The sequence below is a fragment of the Petaurus breviceps genome, unplaced genomic scaffold (assembly GCF_028583685.1).
Source record: "Petaurus breviceps papuanus isolate PSGF00001 unplaced genomic scaffold, PetGlider_PUasm1.0 37, whole genome shotgun sequence".
Lineage (NCBI taxonomy): Eukaryota > Metazoa > Chordata > Mammalia > Diprotodontia > Petauridae > Petaurus > Petaurus breviceps.
Window position 1 is genome coordinate 93,346,211 of NW_027186296.1, and position 14,782 is coordinate 93,360,992.

General features: G+C 38.4%; 1 protein-coding gene across 1 annotated transcript; it reads right to left on the reverse strand.

The window, feature by feature from the left end:
- Positions 1-3,331: 3,331 nt before the first annotated feature.
- SPMIP5 (sperm microtubule inner protein 5) lies at positions 3,332-10,744 on the reverse strand. The gene is made up of 3 exons (XM_069097576.1): positions 10,690-10,744; positions 8,040-8,261; positions 3,332-3,522 (listed from the first exon to the last, which is right to left on the reverse strand). The coding sequence occupies exons 1-3, from the start codon at positions 10,742-10,744 to the stop codon at positions 3,332-3,334; spliced, it is 468 nt and encodes a 155-aa protein (XP_068953677.1).
- Positions 10,745-14,782: the final 4,038 nt, after the last annotated feature.

Consider the following 14,782-nt stretch of genomic DNA (forward strand, 5'->3'; position numbering starts at 1 on the left):
ACTATGGTACACAAGACAGAGTGGTCAATGATTATAGTAATCTATTGTTTGATAAACTCAAAGACTCTAGCAAACTGGGAGAGCAAAGAATAGTTTACCTGTCAGATTTATGGAGAATAGAAGTCTTTATGACCAAACAAGAGACAGAGAACATTATGAAATGAAAAATAGATAGCTTTGATTACATTAAATTAAAAATTTTTTGCGCAAACAAAGCCAATGCAACCAAGATTAGGAGGGAAGCAGAAAACTGGGAAACAAGTTTTACAACCAGTGTCTCTAATAAATGTCTCATTTTTAAAATATATAGAGAATTAAGTCAAAAGTGCAAGAATACAAATCATTCCCCAGTCGATAAATGGTCAAAGGATGTGAACAGGCAGTTTTCAGAGGAAGAAACAAAAGCTATCTTTAGGCATATGAAAAATTTCTCTAAATCACTATTGATTAGAGAAATGCAAATCAAAACAACTCTGATTATCACATCACACCTACCAGATTAGCTAACATAACAAAACAGGAAAATTATAAATGCTGGAGATGTGGAAAAATTAAAACACTAATGAATTATTGGTGGAATTGTGATCTGATCCAACCATTCTGGAGAGCAATTTGGAACTATGCCCAAAGGCTATAAAAACGTGCATACCCTTTGACCCAACAATACCACTTCTAGGTCTGTATACCAAAGACATCATACAAATACAAAATATTTTGGTAGTTTGATTGGTCATGGCCCTGAATATGTAAATTAGGTAGAATTGTCATTTTTATTATATTAGTTCTGTCTACCCAAGAGTAACTGATATTTTTCCAATTATTTAGATCTGACTTATTTGTGTGAAAAGTGTTTTGTAATTGTGTTCATATAGTTCCTGGGTTTGTTTTGGCAGTTTGACTCCCAGATATTTTATAATATCGACTTACACATACAAAAATATTTATAGCAGCTCTTTTTGTGGTACCAAATGGCTGAACAAGTTGTGGTATATGAATGTAATGGAATACTATGGTGCTATAATAAATGATAAGCAGAGGGGGGCTAGGTGGCTCAATGAATAGAGCAATGACCCTGGAGTCAGGAGGACCCGAGTTCAAATCCAGTCTCAGATACTTAACTAGCCATGTGACCTTGCCTTGCCTTCCTCCCTCCAAAAAGCAAAAGAAAAAAAAAAGAAATGATAAGCAGGAAGACTTCAGAAAAACCTGGAAAGACTTGAATGAACCGATGCTAAGTGAAGTGAGATGAACCAGGAGACCATTGTACACAGTAACAGTCACAATGTGCCATGATGACTAACTTTGATAGACTTATCTCTTCTTAGCAATGCAAGGATCCAAGACAACTCCAAAGGCCTCATGATGGAAAATGCTGTCCCACATCCAGAAAAAGAACTATGGAGTCTAAATGTGTATTATTTGCTCTTTCTTTTTTTTCTTTTTTTTTTTGTGGTTTCTCCCATTGGTTCTAATTCTTCTTTACATGACTAATGTGAAAATAGGTTCAATGTGAATGTATACATAAAGCCTATATCAAATTACATGCTGTCGGGGCGGCCAGGTAGCACAGCAAGTAAGAGCACCAGCTCCAGTGTCGGAAAGACCTGGGGATCCAATCCGGGCTCCGACCCTTAGCACCCACCCAGAAACACCTGGCTGTGTAACTTGAGCAAGTTACTTAACTCCGATTGCTAAAAAAAAAAAAAAAAAAAAAAAAATTATACACTGTCTTGGCGTGGGGGGAGGGGAGAGATTGGGAGAAAATTTGGAGCTCAAAATCTTATGAAAGTGAATGTTGAAAATTAAGATTTAATGAATTAATTTTAAAAAAGAAATTTATCATCCCCAAATTTTAAATTTAAAATCAGGGTAGCCAAAGACGGAACTATTCTACAGCAGAACATGAAGTACAATGTCAAGGCTTTAGGATGATATTTTATACTTACCATTGGTTTATAGATCTTAGAATTAAAAAGGACGTTAAGGTCTCTATCTTCACACTGGTGAAGTTTACTTTACAAATATGTCAAGTAAGGCCCCAAGAGAAGTAGTGATTTATCCAAAATCATATAGTAAATTGGTGTCAGACCAGGGACTATAATATAGGTCTTGAGTTTCTTAGCATAAAGCTTCTTCCACTATACCTTGTTTCCTATGGCCTCAAACTGGCCATGACAAAGGCAAAGAACCTGAGGGAAGCCTGTCACTCATTACACAGAGAAATGGCATTTTTATTCCCAACACAATAAAAGATCAGAATTAATCTATAGAGTGGTCGCTCATCATAGCATCCCCATGGAATGCTTATGGCCAGTGACTTATTGTGCAGTCAGCAGGTGCATGGATTCTTGTGGAATAGCCTGTCGACAATTGTGACTGTGTCTTGATCACATAAGAGTGGTGTGAAGTTCGGGAAACCAGATTTCAAGCAGACAGGACATTTGAGCACATACATGTGTTTCAATGGGCTGAAGCTGCTTAAGTCAAGAGCAAGATAAGAGTTCCATGCATCCTATCCCCCTGCATAGCCTGTGCAAGGTAGTGGTTCCAGGTATTTCTTAGGTCTGCAGGGTCCATGACACGGTGTTGGAAAGGCATAGAGTGCAGAGGTTCCAGAGACACTTCCACCGGGTCTTCTAGTGGAATCTTGATCTGGAAAATAAATAGTTGTTAGCATGGAATTCAATGATGAAAACACTGTGTGCAGCCCTGATGTTAAATTAAGACTAGGATCCAGCTAATGAGAATGTCAGTGGAAAACAGAGGTTCAACCTGATTTTCAAAATAAAAGAGGATACTTACATTCACATTTTGGTTTAAATCCTGGGCAAACCTCAGGAGGTACTTGGACAGTGTTAAAATGCTTATCTTCCATCAGGCTGCAGTTGAAATAGAAACCACAATATTGGTTCAAAATATGCTCAGAGTGCTTTCATATCTTACTTACAGCCAACTGATTTTCCTCCTTCTGAATTGTGCGATACAACTGGAAGCCATTCCAGTCCCTCCCCATCTCCTCTCCAGTTGAGGTAGTCCTAGAGTCCCAGGATTGCTAGATATCCCCTTCATTTGGCACTAAGGACAGTCAATTCTGCAATCAATCCTTCTTCTCTTCACAAGGAAGAGTGAAGCCCCAGTATGACTGGGACAAGGGAACATCTTACTGCTTTCTGGAGTTATCCTCCAAGATTCTGGGTATTGACTACAGGGAGGAAAAAGCACATACACCTCTGTAGCGGAGTAGTATAGACACGTTTGCAGTATGAACAAATTACTTTGGATTTCAAATGCTGCTTCCTGTCGCAAACCACTGCTAATTCCTTATGGTGTCTTACTTTTGATATCGTTTGAGTGGACCTCTCTTGTGCGTTTCTGTTATATTTAGGAAATCTTCATAGCTCTGTTTTGCCATCACATGATAACGTGCAGCACAGCCAAATTCTGAAACCCTGGCTCTTGGCATGTAGCCAGCCCAGCCAGGAATGGGGGGCTCCTGTAGGGGTTTCTTTTTACGATCAGCTTCTGCAAAGAGAAAAAAATCACACCTAAAAGCAATACCCCTAGTCAACCAATACTCAAGCACCCTGTTAAATTGCTAAGGATACAAAAGTCCAAGCTGATAATCATTAAGGACCTAAGCCAGAAGGTCTATGCTCAAAAAAGGCTTTTCAATTAAAAAAAAATGCTTCAGAAGTCACTCAGAAATTTTTTTTACATATATTCATCAGGAGTCATATGGAAGGGCAGGAAATCTGCCATATGAGAATCAACCATAAAAACTAGCCATGTGACCTCAGACAAGTCACTTAACCCCAACTGCCCTCCAAAAAGCAAAAAAAAAAAAAAATCACTTAATCAATCAATCACTTAGTATTTATTGAGCAATTATTATTTGTTAGGCAGTGTGCTAGGACTTATATATAGGAAGAACAGTTCATGGTCTCAAAGACCTCACATTTTTCTGGGAGACAGTATTTACACATATTAGTATAGGCAAAATGCATGTGAGTAAATATAAGAAAATGCCATAATGGAAAAAGCCTTGACTTTGGAGGCAGATACCTGGATTCCAATCCTGCTTCTGTCACTTATGATCTGTGTTGATTTTGGACAAATCACTTCATCTCTCTCTAGGTTTCATTTTCAGATGAGGTGTGTGTGTGTGTGTGTGTGATTATATAGCCTCTAAATCACCTGTCCTTTTCACCTATAGACCCACAGTCCTAGAATTATCCAGTACAAACAGCTCTCAGATCCCATACGTTTCCCAAAGTATATGTACATAGGTTTTTCCTAACCCAGAATAGCTAGTCCCCTACCAGTAATGTAAAATGCTATATGAATCAGGCTCCTATTTCCTTACCCACCACTCCCAAAATTTATTTAACCTACAAATTTCCTAAAATAGAATATTTAACATATTATTTCAACTATATAAAATCACAATGTATAACATTATTATAATGGGAAAATGCTTTCTGAGAAAAACCATTCCTTCTTCTGTGCTCCTAGCAACAGTGGGGACAAAAACATCAGTGTCAGGAGGCAGTAACTCCAATGAGAAAAGATAAAGAAAGGGGGAAGATGGGGGACATGTTTTCAGGTATCAATGCATACTTAATTCTATACATCTACATAAGACTGGCATTTCTCTTCGGGTCAAGTCACTCCTCATGTCCTGTATTGGGAAATAAGAGATGATGGCTTTAAAGCAGCCTCTTCATGTCCAGCCTAGATGAAATTGGAAGACCCAGTCTTCAAAAAAAAGTTGTATGTATGCATGTGTGTATGTATATATATGTATATATTCACACACATATGTATGTGTGTATACACACATTATATGTGATGTGTATATGTATATATCTATTGCACACTGTATCTATATTTTGCTGAACCTGTGATTCAAAGGGAACTCATGATAAGCAATTTCATCTACATGTTAATGCTCTACAAACCACTACACCATACTGTTTTCTCACTACAGAAATATGAACAAAAATATGAATGAGAAAAAACTTTACTTGTACAAGTTGTTCTCAAATTGAGTAACTGTAAGTAGGGGTTGCTTATACAAAGCCTTAGAGTTCCAAGTTAGATTAACTAACAGCTACATTCAATCTATTTTCTTCTCATCTTTTGAGAACTAATTCAACATACATTCCCCCAAAAAGCTATTGTGCATCTGTCATGTTCAAGGCATTTTAAGAGTTTCTGGAGGATATATATAAGATAAAGCTCCTATCCTCAAGCAATTTACAATCCAGAAAGTGAAATAAACCATTAACACAAATAACTGCAATATAAAATAAAGCTATAGTCCCCCTAATGCTAATTATGGCATGGTTTTGCCATGATCAGGAAAAATCAATATAATTAAAGGGATTATACTACCTACTTTAATTTACATATTTGACATGCCAAACAAACTGGAGATTTGACAGAGAAGAATTAAGATAAATTACAATGAAATTCATTTGGGGGAAACCAAAACTCAAGAGTTTATGTGAAAATAAGGGGGAAAAAATCCCAAAACGTAATACAACGCAGCAATCCAACAGATAATTGGGCAATGGATATAAACAGTTTTACAAAGAAGAAATGGAAATTATCAAGGACCACGTGAACAAGTACTCCAAATAACTAATAAGGAGAGAAATGCATGTTTAGTAACTCACAAGTTTTACTAACAAAACTACCAGATGGGAAAAGACAGAAATGAGCTAATGGTGGAGGGACGGTAGCAAAACAACATATCCATACAGGATTTATGGAGCTCTGAATAGTTCCACTCATTCTGGAAATCAGTTCTGAATAATGAAAAAATTTACTAAACTTTTCACACCCTTTGATCATATTACTAAGCATATACCCCAAAGAAATAAATGACCCCAAATTCCCATATACCAAAGTACTGAAACAGTTTTATTCATAGAAGTAAAAAAAAAAAAAAAGTAGATATACATCAATGGGAAAGGTTGGATAAATTATGGTATATGAATGTAATGGAATTTTATTCTGCTATAAAAATTATAAAACGCATAGAAACATGGGAAAATTTGTATAAACTGATTTGCACCAAAGACAGAATGAAGAGAATAACATACACAAGGGCTACAATAAGGGAAACGAATGCTTAAAAAAATCAAAATTTTAATCATGTGCTTTCAGTTGGAAGAATTCTAGCAGGCTTCATTTAGGATATAATATTAGAACTTGAAGAACTGGAAAGATGTCAATAAACCAATGGGAATACTTCCCACCAATGTTCTGGGACATCTGTCCTACTCTCTAAGCCCACCTTTAATTTTATGGTTTGCAAAGCATTTTACAGTAACTCTTTGAAGATGAAAATAGACGTAATATTGTCTTCATTTTGCAAATGGAACTCAGAGAAGTGGCTTGTCCAAGATTCACATAGTAAGTGTCTGATTTGGAGACAGAAATTTTATTTTCCTGACCAAATTCTCTTTCTACTAGACCAGTAGTTATCAAAGTGTGGCTTCATAATACTAAGATATTTTAATTTCTAATATAGTAAGTATTGATAGCTATATGTCAAAAAACCACTTTGAGTGATTCTTCAATAATATTTTTGACTGTATATTTTAAAATACTTAAGAATTTTAAAACCAGATAAAAAATAAAAATATTAAATGTACTATTTAGTGAAAAGTTTTGGAACTACAGAACTAGACAATGAAACCTCCCAGTGCTTGGCTATATCTCCTATTTTACCTCTTACAAGTAATCTACTTTTACTTCACCAAATGAGCTAATAATACATTAAAGCCCTTTTACAAACCTTAAAATTATATATAAATGCAAGCTGTTATTAACATTATTTCTCTCCCTTCAAAAGAATCCACTCTCAAGTCCTATTACTTTACTCATGTCTGAGCCTTTAACTGTTGGAAATTGGGTTGTCATTTTATTTTGTAAGTTTACAATTTTCTAAGTCCTTTCAAAGGCCAAAGTCGAGGTTCTAGGAAGCACAATAATTATTCAGTCATGCCATACTCTATGTGACCCCCTTTGGCGTTTTCTTGTCAAAGATAATGGTATGGTTTGTCATTTCCTTCTCCAGCTCATTTTACACATAAGGAAACTGAGGTAAACAGGGTTAAGTGACTTACCTAGGGTCACCCAGCTAGTAAATGTCTGAGGTCAGATTTGAACTCAGCAAGAAGAGGTTATAAAATTCTATTACAACCTTGAATGTAGGCTTTGTGTTTAACTTATCTGGTATAACCTGTAGCAACTAAGAACTTGCAATAGATGTTGAAATAAACATTGGCTGATTTGAATCATCATCATCAGCTATTAGAATTTGGTAGGGACCATAGGGATCATTTAATCTAACACCTTTATTTTATAGATGTGCTCTGGGTCCTTATAACTTAGGCCCAGAGAAGTTAAGGTAAAATGACTGGTCCAAGGTCACATAGCAAATTAGTGATAAAACGGGCCCTGGAACCCAGCTCTTCTAACTCCTGACCCAATGTCTTCTTCACATTAGAATCCTACTACCAGCTAACTCTCTCACTTGAAATGCTTTGTCCACCTGGTTTAAAATTTATATTTACAAGTAAAGATTCTGAAAACTTTCCTGCTCTTATTCAGGAAAGCTTTCCCATTTAGAGAAAAGAATGGGAATAAAGATTTTTATAGCACCTACTGTGTGCCAGGGACTGTGAGAAGTACTTTTACAAATATAATCTCATTTGATCCTCATAGCAACCTTGTGCAAGGTAGGTGCTATTATTATTCCATTTTACAGTTAAAGAAACTGAGACAGATAGAAGTTTAATGACTTGCCCAAGGTCACACATTTAATAAGTGCCTGAGGCTGGATTTGAACTCCTGTTTTCCTGACTCCAGGACCAGATGCTTTATCCACCTCACCACCTAGTGTCTGTTTATTCAAGTGTCCTTCGTTTACTTATGAACCTCCATTCACTCAGTGATCTGGCAGTTTCTTGCTGACGGGTCTGCTTCTAGGACCAAGCGATAGCAAAATTTGTTGAAAAACTGAGTACCTATATGAGTTGGGTGATGGCGGAGGTAGTAATCATGTATCATCCTTAAAACTGTCTCCTTGGAACAGATTTCTTGTAGTTTGTCGGCAGTGGCCACTTGGTATCTCAATGCCTCCAATTGATTTTTGTATCTCTGAGTTGTGTCTCTGAATTTTCTGATACAGTAACTGGTATCCCTGTTGTAAGAAGCACCCATTCTGCCGATCCAGAGAGGAATATAACCTATAGAAGCCAAATAAATGTAATTCAGTATTTAACTTAGAAAGGAATGGACAGAATGTCACCAATAACTCTACTTCGTTCCCAGTGAATGGTAAACCCAACAACATCTGGAATCTCTCACATGGCCAAAAGCTCTGTTCGATTTTTGTTGTATAAATGTTAATACCAGCAATGTGGTTTCCCCAGCTATGTAGCTTTCCCCAGGGCTGGGGAGAAATGACCTTGGAGGAGGGGTGGGAGGGGAAGTCCCTTTTTGACAAAGATGATGACAGGGATAATTCTTTTAGAGTCCATCTCCTGATGTCAACCTTAACAGAAAATGGGGGAGCATTTAATGTGACAAAATGATCGTTCTGAGAAGTCACTGAAATTATTCATGTTTTTAGAGAGAATGCTTATTTTCTTTGACACTTCCAAAATGCAATTTTGGATCTTTCTTTTTGGCCTGTTAGGAAATTGCAGTCTTTTTAAAGCCAAGACCAAATACATAAAAAAGGTAAATGGGTTATATGTGAGAAACACCCCCTAACCAATTTTTCACCATTTTCCTCAAAATAACATGTAATCATTAAAATTAGCGTGGGTAAAACAGAATTATTTATTGAGGCTTGATGAATTCTAAACACTATAATATTGTCATAGTAAAACAATATTTTTATAAAAAGGTATGTGGAAAGACATGTTAAGAACATAATTTAAAGCTAAAGAAAAATATGCCTTAGTTGAAGATACTTATTTTGCCCTTTTTACCTGAATAGAACTAGACCTTCAGATGACCCACCTTCCAGGCTCCCAACACAAAGATACACATACTCGCACAAACACTCACACACATACAGTGCACAATATCTTTGGAATAACGGTGAACTTTGAGTTATTTTATCAATGCTTATATTTACTTCCTGGATTCTTCCTTTTCCAGGTAACAATTTCCTCTAATGACAAAGAGGCAGACCCGTGTGCAAAGAAACAACACTAGCTTTAGAATAAAGAGACTTAGATAATGAATTTTGGCTCTTGCAACTTTGTAAACTAGAAGGTTGTAGGCAAGTCTCATCCCTTCTCTCTCTGATCCTCAATTTTCTCATCTAGAAAATGGAAATTTGCCCAATATACTTCATATATATATATACCTCAATATAATATACTTTGAGAAAAGTATTTTGCACACTGTTGATACATGGAAGCTATTATTATGTGGGGACAGTTAGGTGGCTCACTGGATAGAGTGCTGGACCTGGGGTCAGGAAGACTCATCTTCCTGAATTCAAATCTCGCCTTAGACACTTAACAGCTAGGGGACCCTGGGCAAGCCACTTAATTCTGTTTGCCTCAGTTTCCTCATCTGTAAAATGAGTTGGAGAAGGCAAACCACTCCAGTACCTTTGCCAAGAAAACCACAAATAGGGTCACAAAGAGTCAGACACAACTGACATGACTAACAACAACAACACAAAATTGTTATGTGGGGTACTGGAGGAGTAGCAAACATTTATTAAGCATCTCCTCTGTATATGCAAGACCCTGTGCTAGACTCTGGGTACAAAGACAAATGAGACACGCAAACATTACCCCCTCCCCGGCCCATGGAGAGTTTCCAGTTAATCTAGTTTAAATAAGTAGAATTTTTAATGCTATACCCATGAGATAATAATTGTAATGTGATTAGCACACAGTCCCTGGGCACATAGTAAACACTATATAAATGTTAGCTATTAGCTATTATTTTCAATCACCATCAAATGCTATCTTGATTGGTATGTAGTTGTGCACAGAACTAAAATTCTGCTAGTAGAAAAAGCATAAAATTGAATAACTACAATCTATCCTGAGTTACTGGTGGTATTTATATCTGTCCTTGTCCTCCCACAAAGACAAATTTTTTATGATGCAGAAAGATTTGGGGCAAGTCATCAGTTGGGAATGAAGCAGCTCTGAGAAAAATCAACCTGATGTATCCAAAGAAATCTTTGTTGCTATCTGTTAGAAGATACCAAATTTTTGTTCGTTTCACTCATTACAAGGCAATTATTAGCCATACAAGAAACACCAGTGATTCCAGAGTAGTGGTATTTCTCTCACCTTCAGCAAGGAAGATGCCACTCATCTATACTTTGATAAGTTCTAGGGGCTTGCCTAAGGCACAACAAGGAGGCTGAATAGTAAGTGCTAGAAGCAGGGGCAGGAACCGAACCCAAATCTTTTCCACTCTAAGCCCAGCACTGTACACTACCATGCTGATTCTATAACTGGCAGTTACTATAAGGCAGAAAAAAAAAATCTTAGGATCTAGAGTGGAAAGGGACAGTGGAGATCATCTACTCAAAATCCTACCCAAAGATGATATGCTTAAATATCCTTCTAATGACACATTTTAAGTCCTCTCCTTATAACAAAATCACAATTGTCAAAGGAATCCATCACTTACCTCCATATCCTGGTGTAACTGGAAGGTTTCTCATAAAGACTGGTGATGGGTCCATGTTTTCTTGAACTGGGTCGATGTTTTCTTGAAATAAATTAAATCAATGAACATGATCACTTACAATCTATAGGGCCTTGTGCTAGGTATGAAAGGTCCACAAAGATTAAACAGGCATGGTTGGTACAATTGTGAATCTGGCCCTCTGATAATCAAGGCTACTTATGTCCGTAAAAATCAGGAGGTAACTGTCTTTAGATACATATTTAACTATAGATTAAGCTGTTGGCTTCTCTTACAAAGCAAATTTAATGTGAAAACTTAATTTTAAAGTAGTTTAATTAATAAGCTCATTTCCTTGGCATGATTCAAAACATACACGGGAGCCATAACAAACAAATGAAAATAGCTGAGCTCTACAAGGCTAGAGAAAACATGAAGGTAGATTGTCACTGTGTCCTATTGTCTCGAAGCACACCCCTTTGGGGTGCCTTACCTTGCTTTCTTCAAGAGGGTGGGAGAACTGGGCTTTTCAATGCACAGCACATCTGTTTCTTGTTAAGTCAGCAGCCCTAGAATAACAATAATAATAACTTGCACCTTTGTAGTGCCTTATTGTACCCCAAAGGCTTCATCATATATGTTATCTTATCTGAACCTCACACCACAGCCTTGAGAGAAAGACAGAAGAAATTTTATTATCCCCATTTTACAGATGGGGAAACTTAGCAACGAATTTTCTTTACTAGACTCATGGATGAAAATCTTAATAAAGAACATCTGAATAGGAGTCAGGAGATCTGGGTTCTAGTCCCAGCTCTGTCACTCTGCTCATATGTGACTTCAGGTAAACTTCCCTCTCTCTCTCTATTTTCTGCTCTGCAAATTTTGAGAACTGAACAAGACTTTAGCTAAGGTCCCTTTGAGTTCTAATATTCTGATTTTATAGGGATCTATGATTGTGTGTCACTGGGGATCTAGAAATAACCCTGAGGGACATAAAATTGGGATGGAGGAATCCTAAGTGGCTGGCAGGAATCCTCATAAGTGGGGCAAATCCCCCAAGTACCCATGTGGGTTGTTGTCTTAATAATAAGATTAATTGATGGCCTTCCCCAAAAGAAGAGTGTTATGTATGTTAGTGGAGTAAATCAAGATGAGTTGGACTACATACATTTCTATTTTTATCATTCTATCTACATGAGGTCTGGTTAAAATGAACATCTCTAGCAGTGGAAGTTGGGGGAGGGGTGAGAGAAACATGATCAAGGGATAATAAAGAAATCATTCCAAACACAAAAGGAATCACAAGAAGAAGATCCTGGTTATCCTTTCTTTTTCTGGTTATACCAGGGATGTGAACCACTGCCAATGTAGCAACTCTCTTCAATGATGGTGAGCAATGTGAATTTAATTTATAGTCTTTTAGATGCCTGCGGGCACTAGAAGTTAAATGGTTCTCCTGTGGTCATAATCAGTAGAACTTGAACTCAGGTGTTCTTGATTCCAAGGCTTATGCTTTCTCCACTGTTCTAGGTTGTCATGAAGCTTCTCTGGAGAATTTTTTTTCTTTGTTGGTGGAGTGGAGCGGGTCCTCTATTGCCAATGAATAAAAATGTGCTTGGGGTAAAATTATTCAGTTGTGCTGATTATATTATTAAAGTTTGCTGATTGTAAGTACTGTTTAATACCAGTGTGTTCTGTTTTGAGCACCGCCCTACAACTACAATGCAAGTGAACCACTGCCTATGTTTCTTATCAGCATGGCTATGGCTTTCCCAAAGCTAACCCCAATTAACTTGCAGGTCTCCCTCTAAGCATATTTATTATAGAGAAACTGAGTGAGATCATGAATGTAAAAGTGCTTTGCAAAGAGTGAAAGGAGCTAAGTCGCCATAGGGAAATACTTGCATTCATTAGAATCACACAGTATCATAACTGAAGCTCAAAGTGATCTATCTGGTCGAAAGCCCTACTGAATGTATGAATTCTCAAGAGGGTAGTAGTTAGTTATTCAGCCTCTGTTTGAAAACAGTCGGCAACTAACCATAAAATATTGGTCTTAAGCCCTTTCAAGATCTGATAGATGATCCTTTGCTCTTCATCTCTATTTCCTTCTCCAAGGACATATCCCTGCCCCCTTCTCCAAACCTTGCAAAGAAGCATTTATCAGAACTCGAAAGGGACTTAAGACCAATATTTTCATTTTACAGATGGGGGCAATGTTGTACAACTGTCTAGAGTCTGAGAATTTGATCCCGACCTTGATACTGCTTGTGTTGTCAATTGCCCACATCACTTATCCTCTATGGACCTCAGTTTCCTCATCTGTAAAAAGATAGGATTGTACTAGATGGCTTCTGGGTGTCCTTCCCAGCTCTAAATCTAATCTCCTATGATGCCAATGTACAAAGAGAGGAACTAACTTGGCCGACGTCCAAGAACATGCATGCAGCATTCGTCCAAACCGACCTGCGTTTATAAAGGTCCTTTCCCCTAAAAAGGAAAACCCACTAGCCTCGAGGTTAGAACACCTGGCTTCAAGTCTGGGCTCCCTCCCACACTTACTAGCTCTGTGACCTTGGGGAAAACACCTCACCTCTCTAAGACTTTCTTTTTTCATTCTGTAAAATGAGTATGTGTGTCATCTTTCCTAAGTCACTAAGCTGTTTTGAGGATTAAACCACTTAAGGGGTGTGGGAACACAAAACCTCTATTTGTTACACATACTTTTAGGCGAGGGCAGGAATTCATGGACATATTCCTCCACATTTCAGCGGCTGAAATGGAGAACGCATTCTCTAAGAGGGAGAAGATTCTTGCAAACCTCTACTAGAGAGAGCGAAGCTAAGGAGGATTGGGGGTGAAGATAGGGTGGGGTAGGGATGGAGATGGGGAATCGGGGTGGATCCTAAAACAGCAGACTGGGAAGGTGAAAGCGCAGAGGTCACAGGGCAGGGAAGGAAAAGGGTGCAGGAACAAGACAGGGGTGGTGGGGGAGTCTCACCCACCGGGGTCCCCGAGCTAGCAGTAAATAGCGGCGGCGCTGGAGTAGGCGTGGCTCTGCTCCCCTGGACCCAGGCCAGGGCCCGCAGAATGATCCTACACACAGGCCCCGCCCCTCGCCCCATGGCCCCTCCCCAACATTGTGCGCTCAGTGGGTCGTCAACTCCGTCACTCCCTGCTGCTGCTGCTGCCGCCAGTGGAGAAGGAGGTGCTGGGACAAACTCTCGGCACATTGGGGTCATTGGGACCTGCGTCCTCCTCTAAGGTTGGAAATTCCAGTCTAGGTTCCTGGGTGAGATTCGAAAAAGGACAGTCACCTCCCCACCACCGCCCTGACAACCCCTAAGTAATGCGGAGCAAGCAGCCCCAGGAGGGCACTGGCTGTCATGGGACGAAACTGGGTGCTATACTTGCTTGGTTTGTAAGGGCGAGCTACAAGCGCCAGGCCCAGGGTGAACGAAGCGAATGAAGCCCGCGTACATTGTATTTAGAATCTGGCGTTTTGTTTAATGGCCAGTTCTTGAGCAAAGGGTTGCAATCTTTGGATTGAGTAGGAATGGATGGAACGGGTGCTCCAAACCGAGTCCTGGCCCTGGGGTCACAGGTTTTAGGTTCAAATGATACTGTAGCTGCCACTAATAGCTGGCTAGCATTTATCACAGAGCTTTAAGGCTTGTGAAGTATTTAACGTATTACCTCATTACAATCCTTTAAGGCATAAGGTATTGCTATCATTTTACAGATAATGAAACCTCATTTGAACAAGGTTGACTTTCCCAGAGCCAACCGCTAAGGAAGTGTCTAAGGATTTGAACCCACATCGTCCTTGGACCAATCAGCTAACCTCACTGTGTTTCAGTTTCCAAATTTGAAAAAAAAAAAAAAAAGAAAATGAATGGGCTGTAACTGATGACCTCTAACGGCCCCTTTAAGCTCTAAATTTGTGAACTTTAAGAATGAACAATCAGCATGAAATGGGTGGACATAAAGGTTAGTGGAATTCAATCAACTAGCATTTATTAATCACTCTGTGCTAGGCGCTGGGAATACGAACGATGAAACAATCTAATAAAAGTAACTCATTTATGTGTTC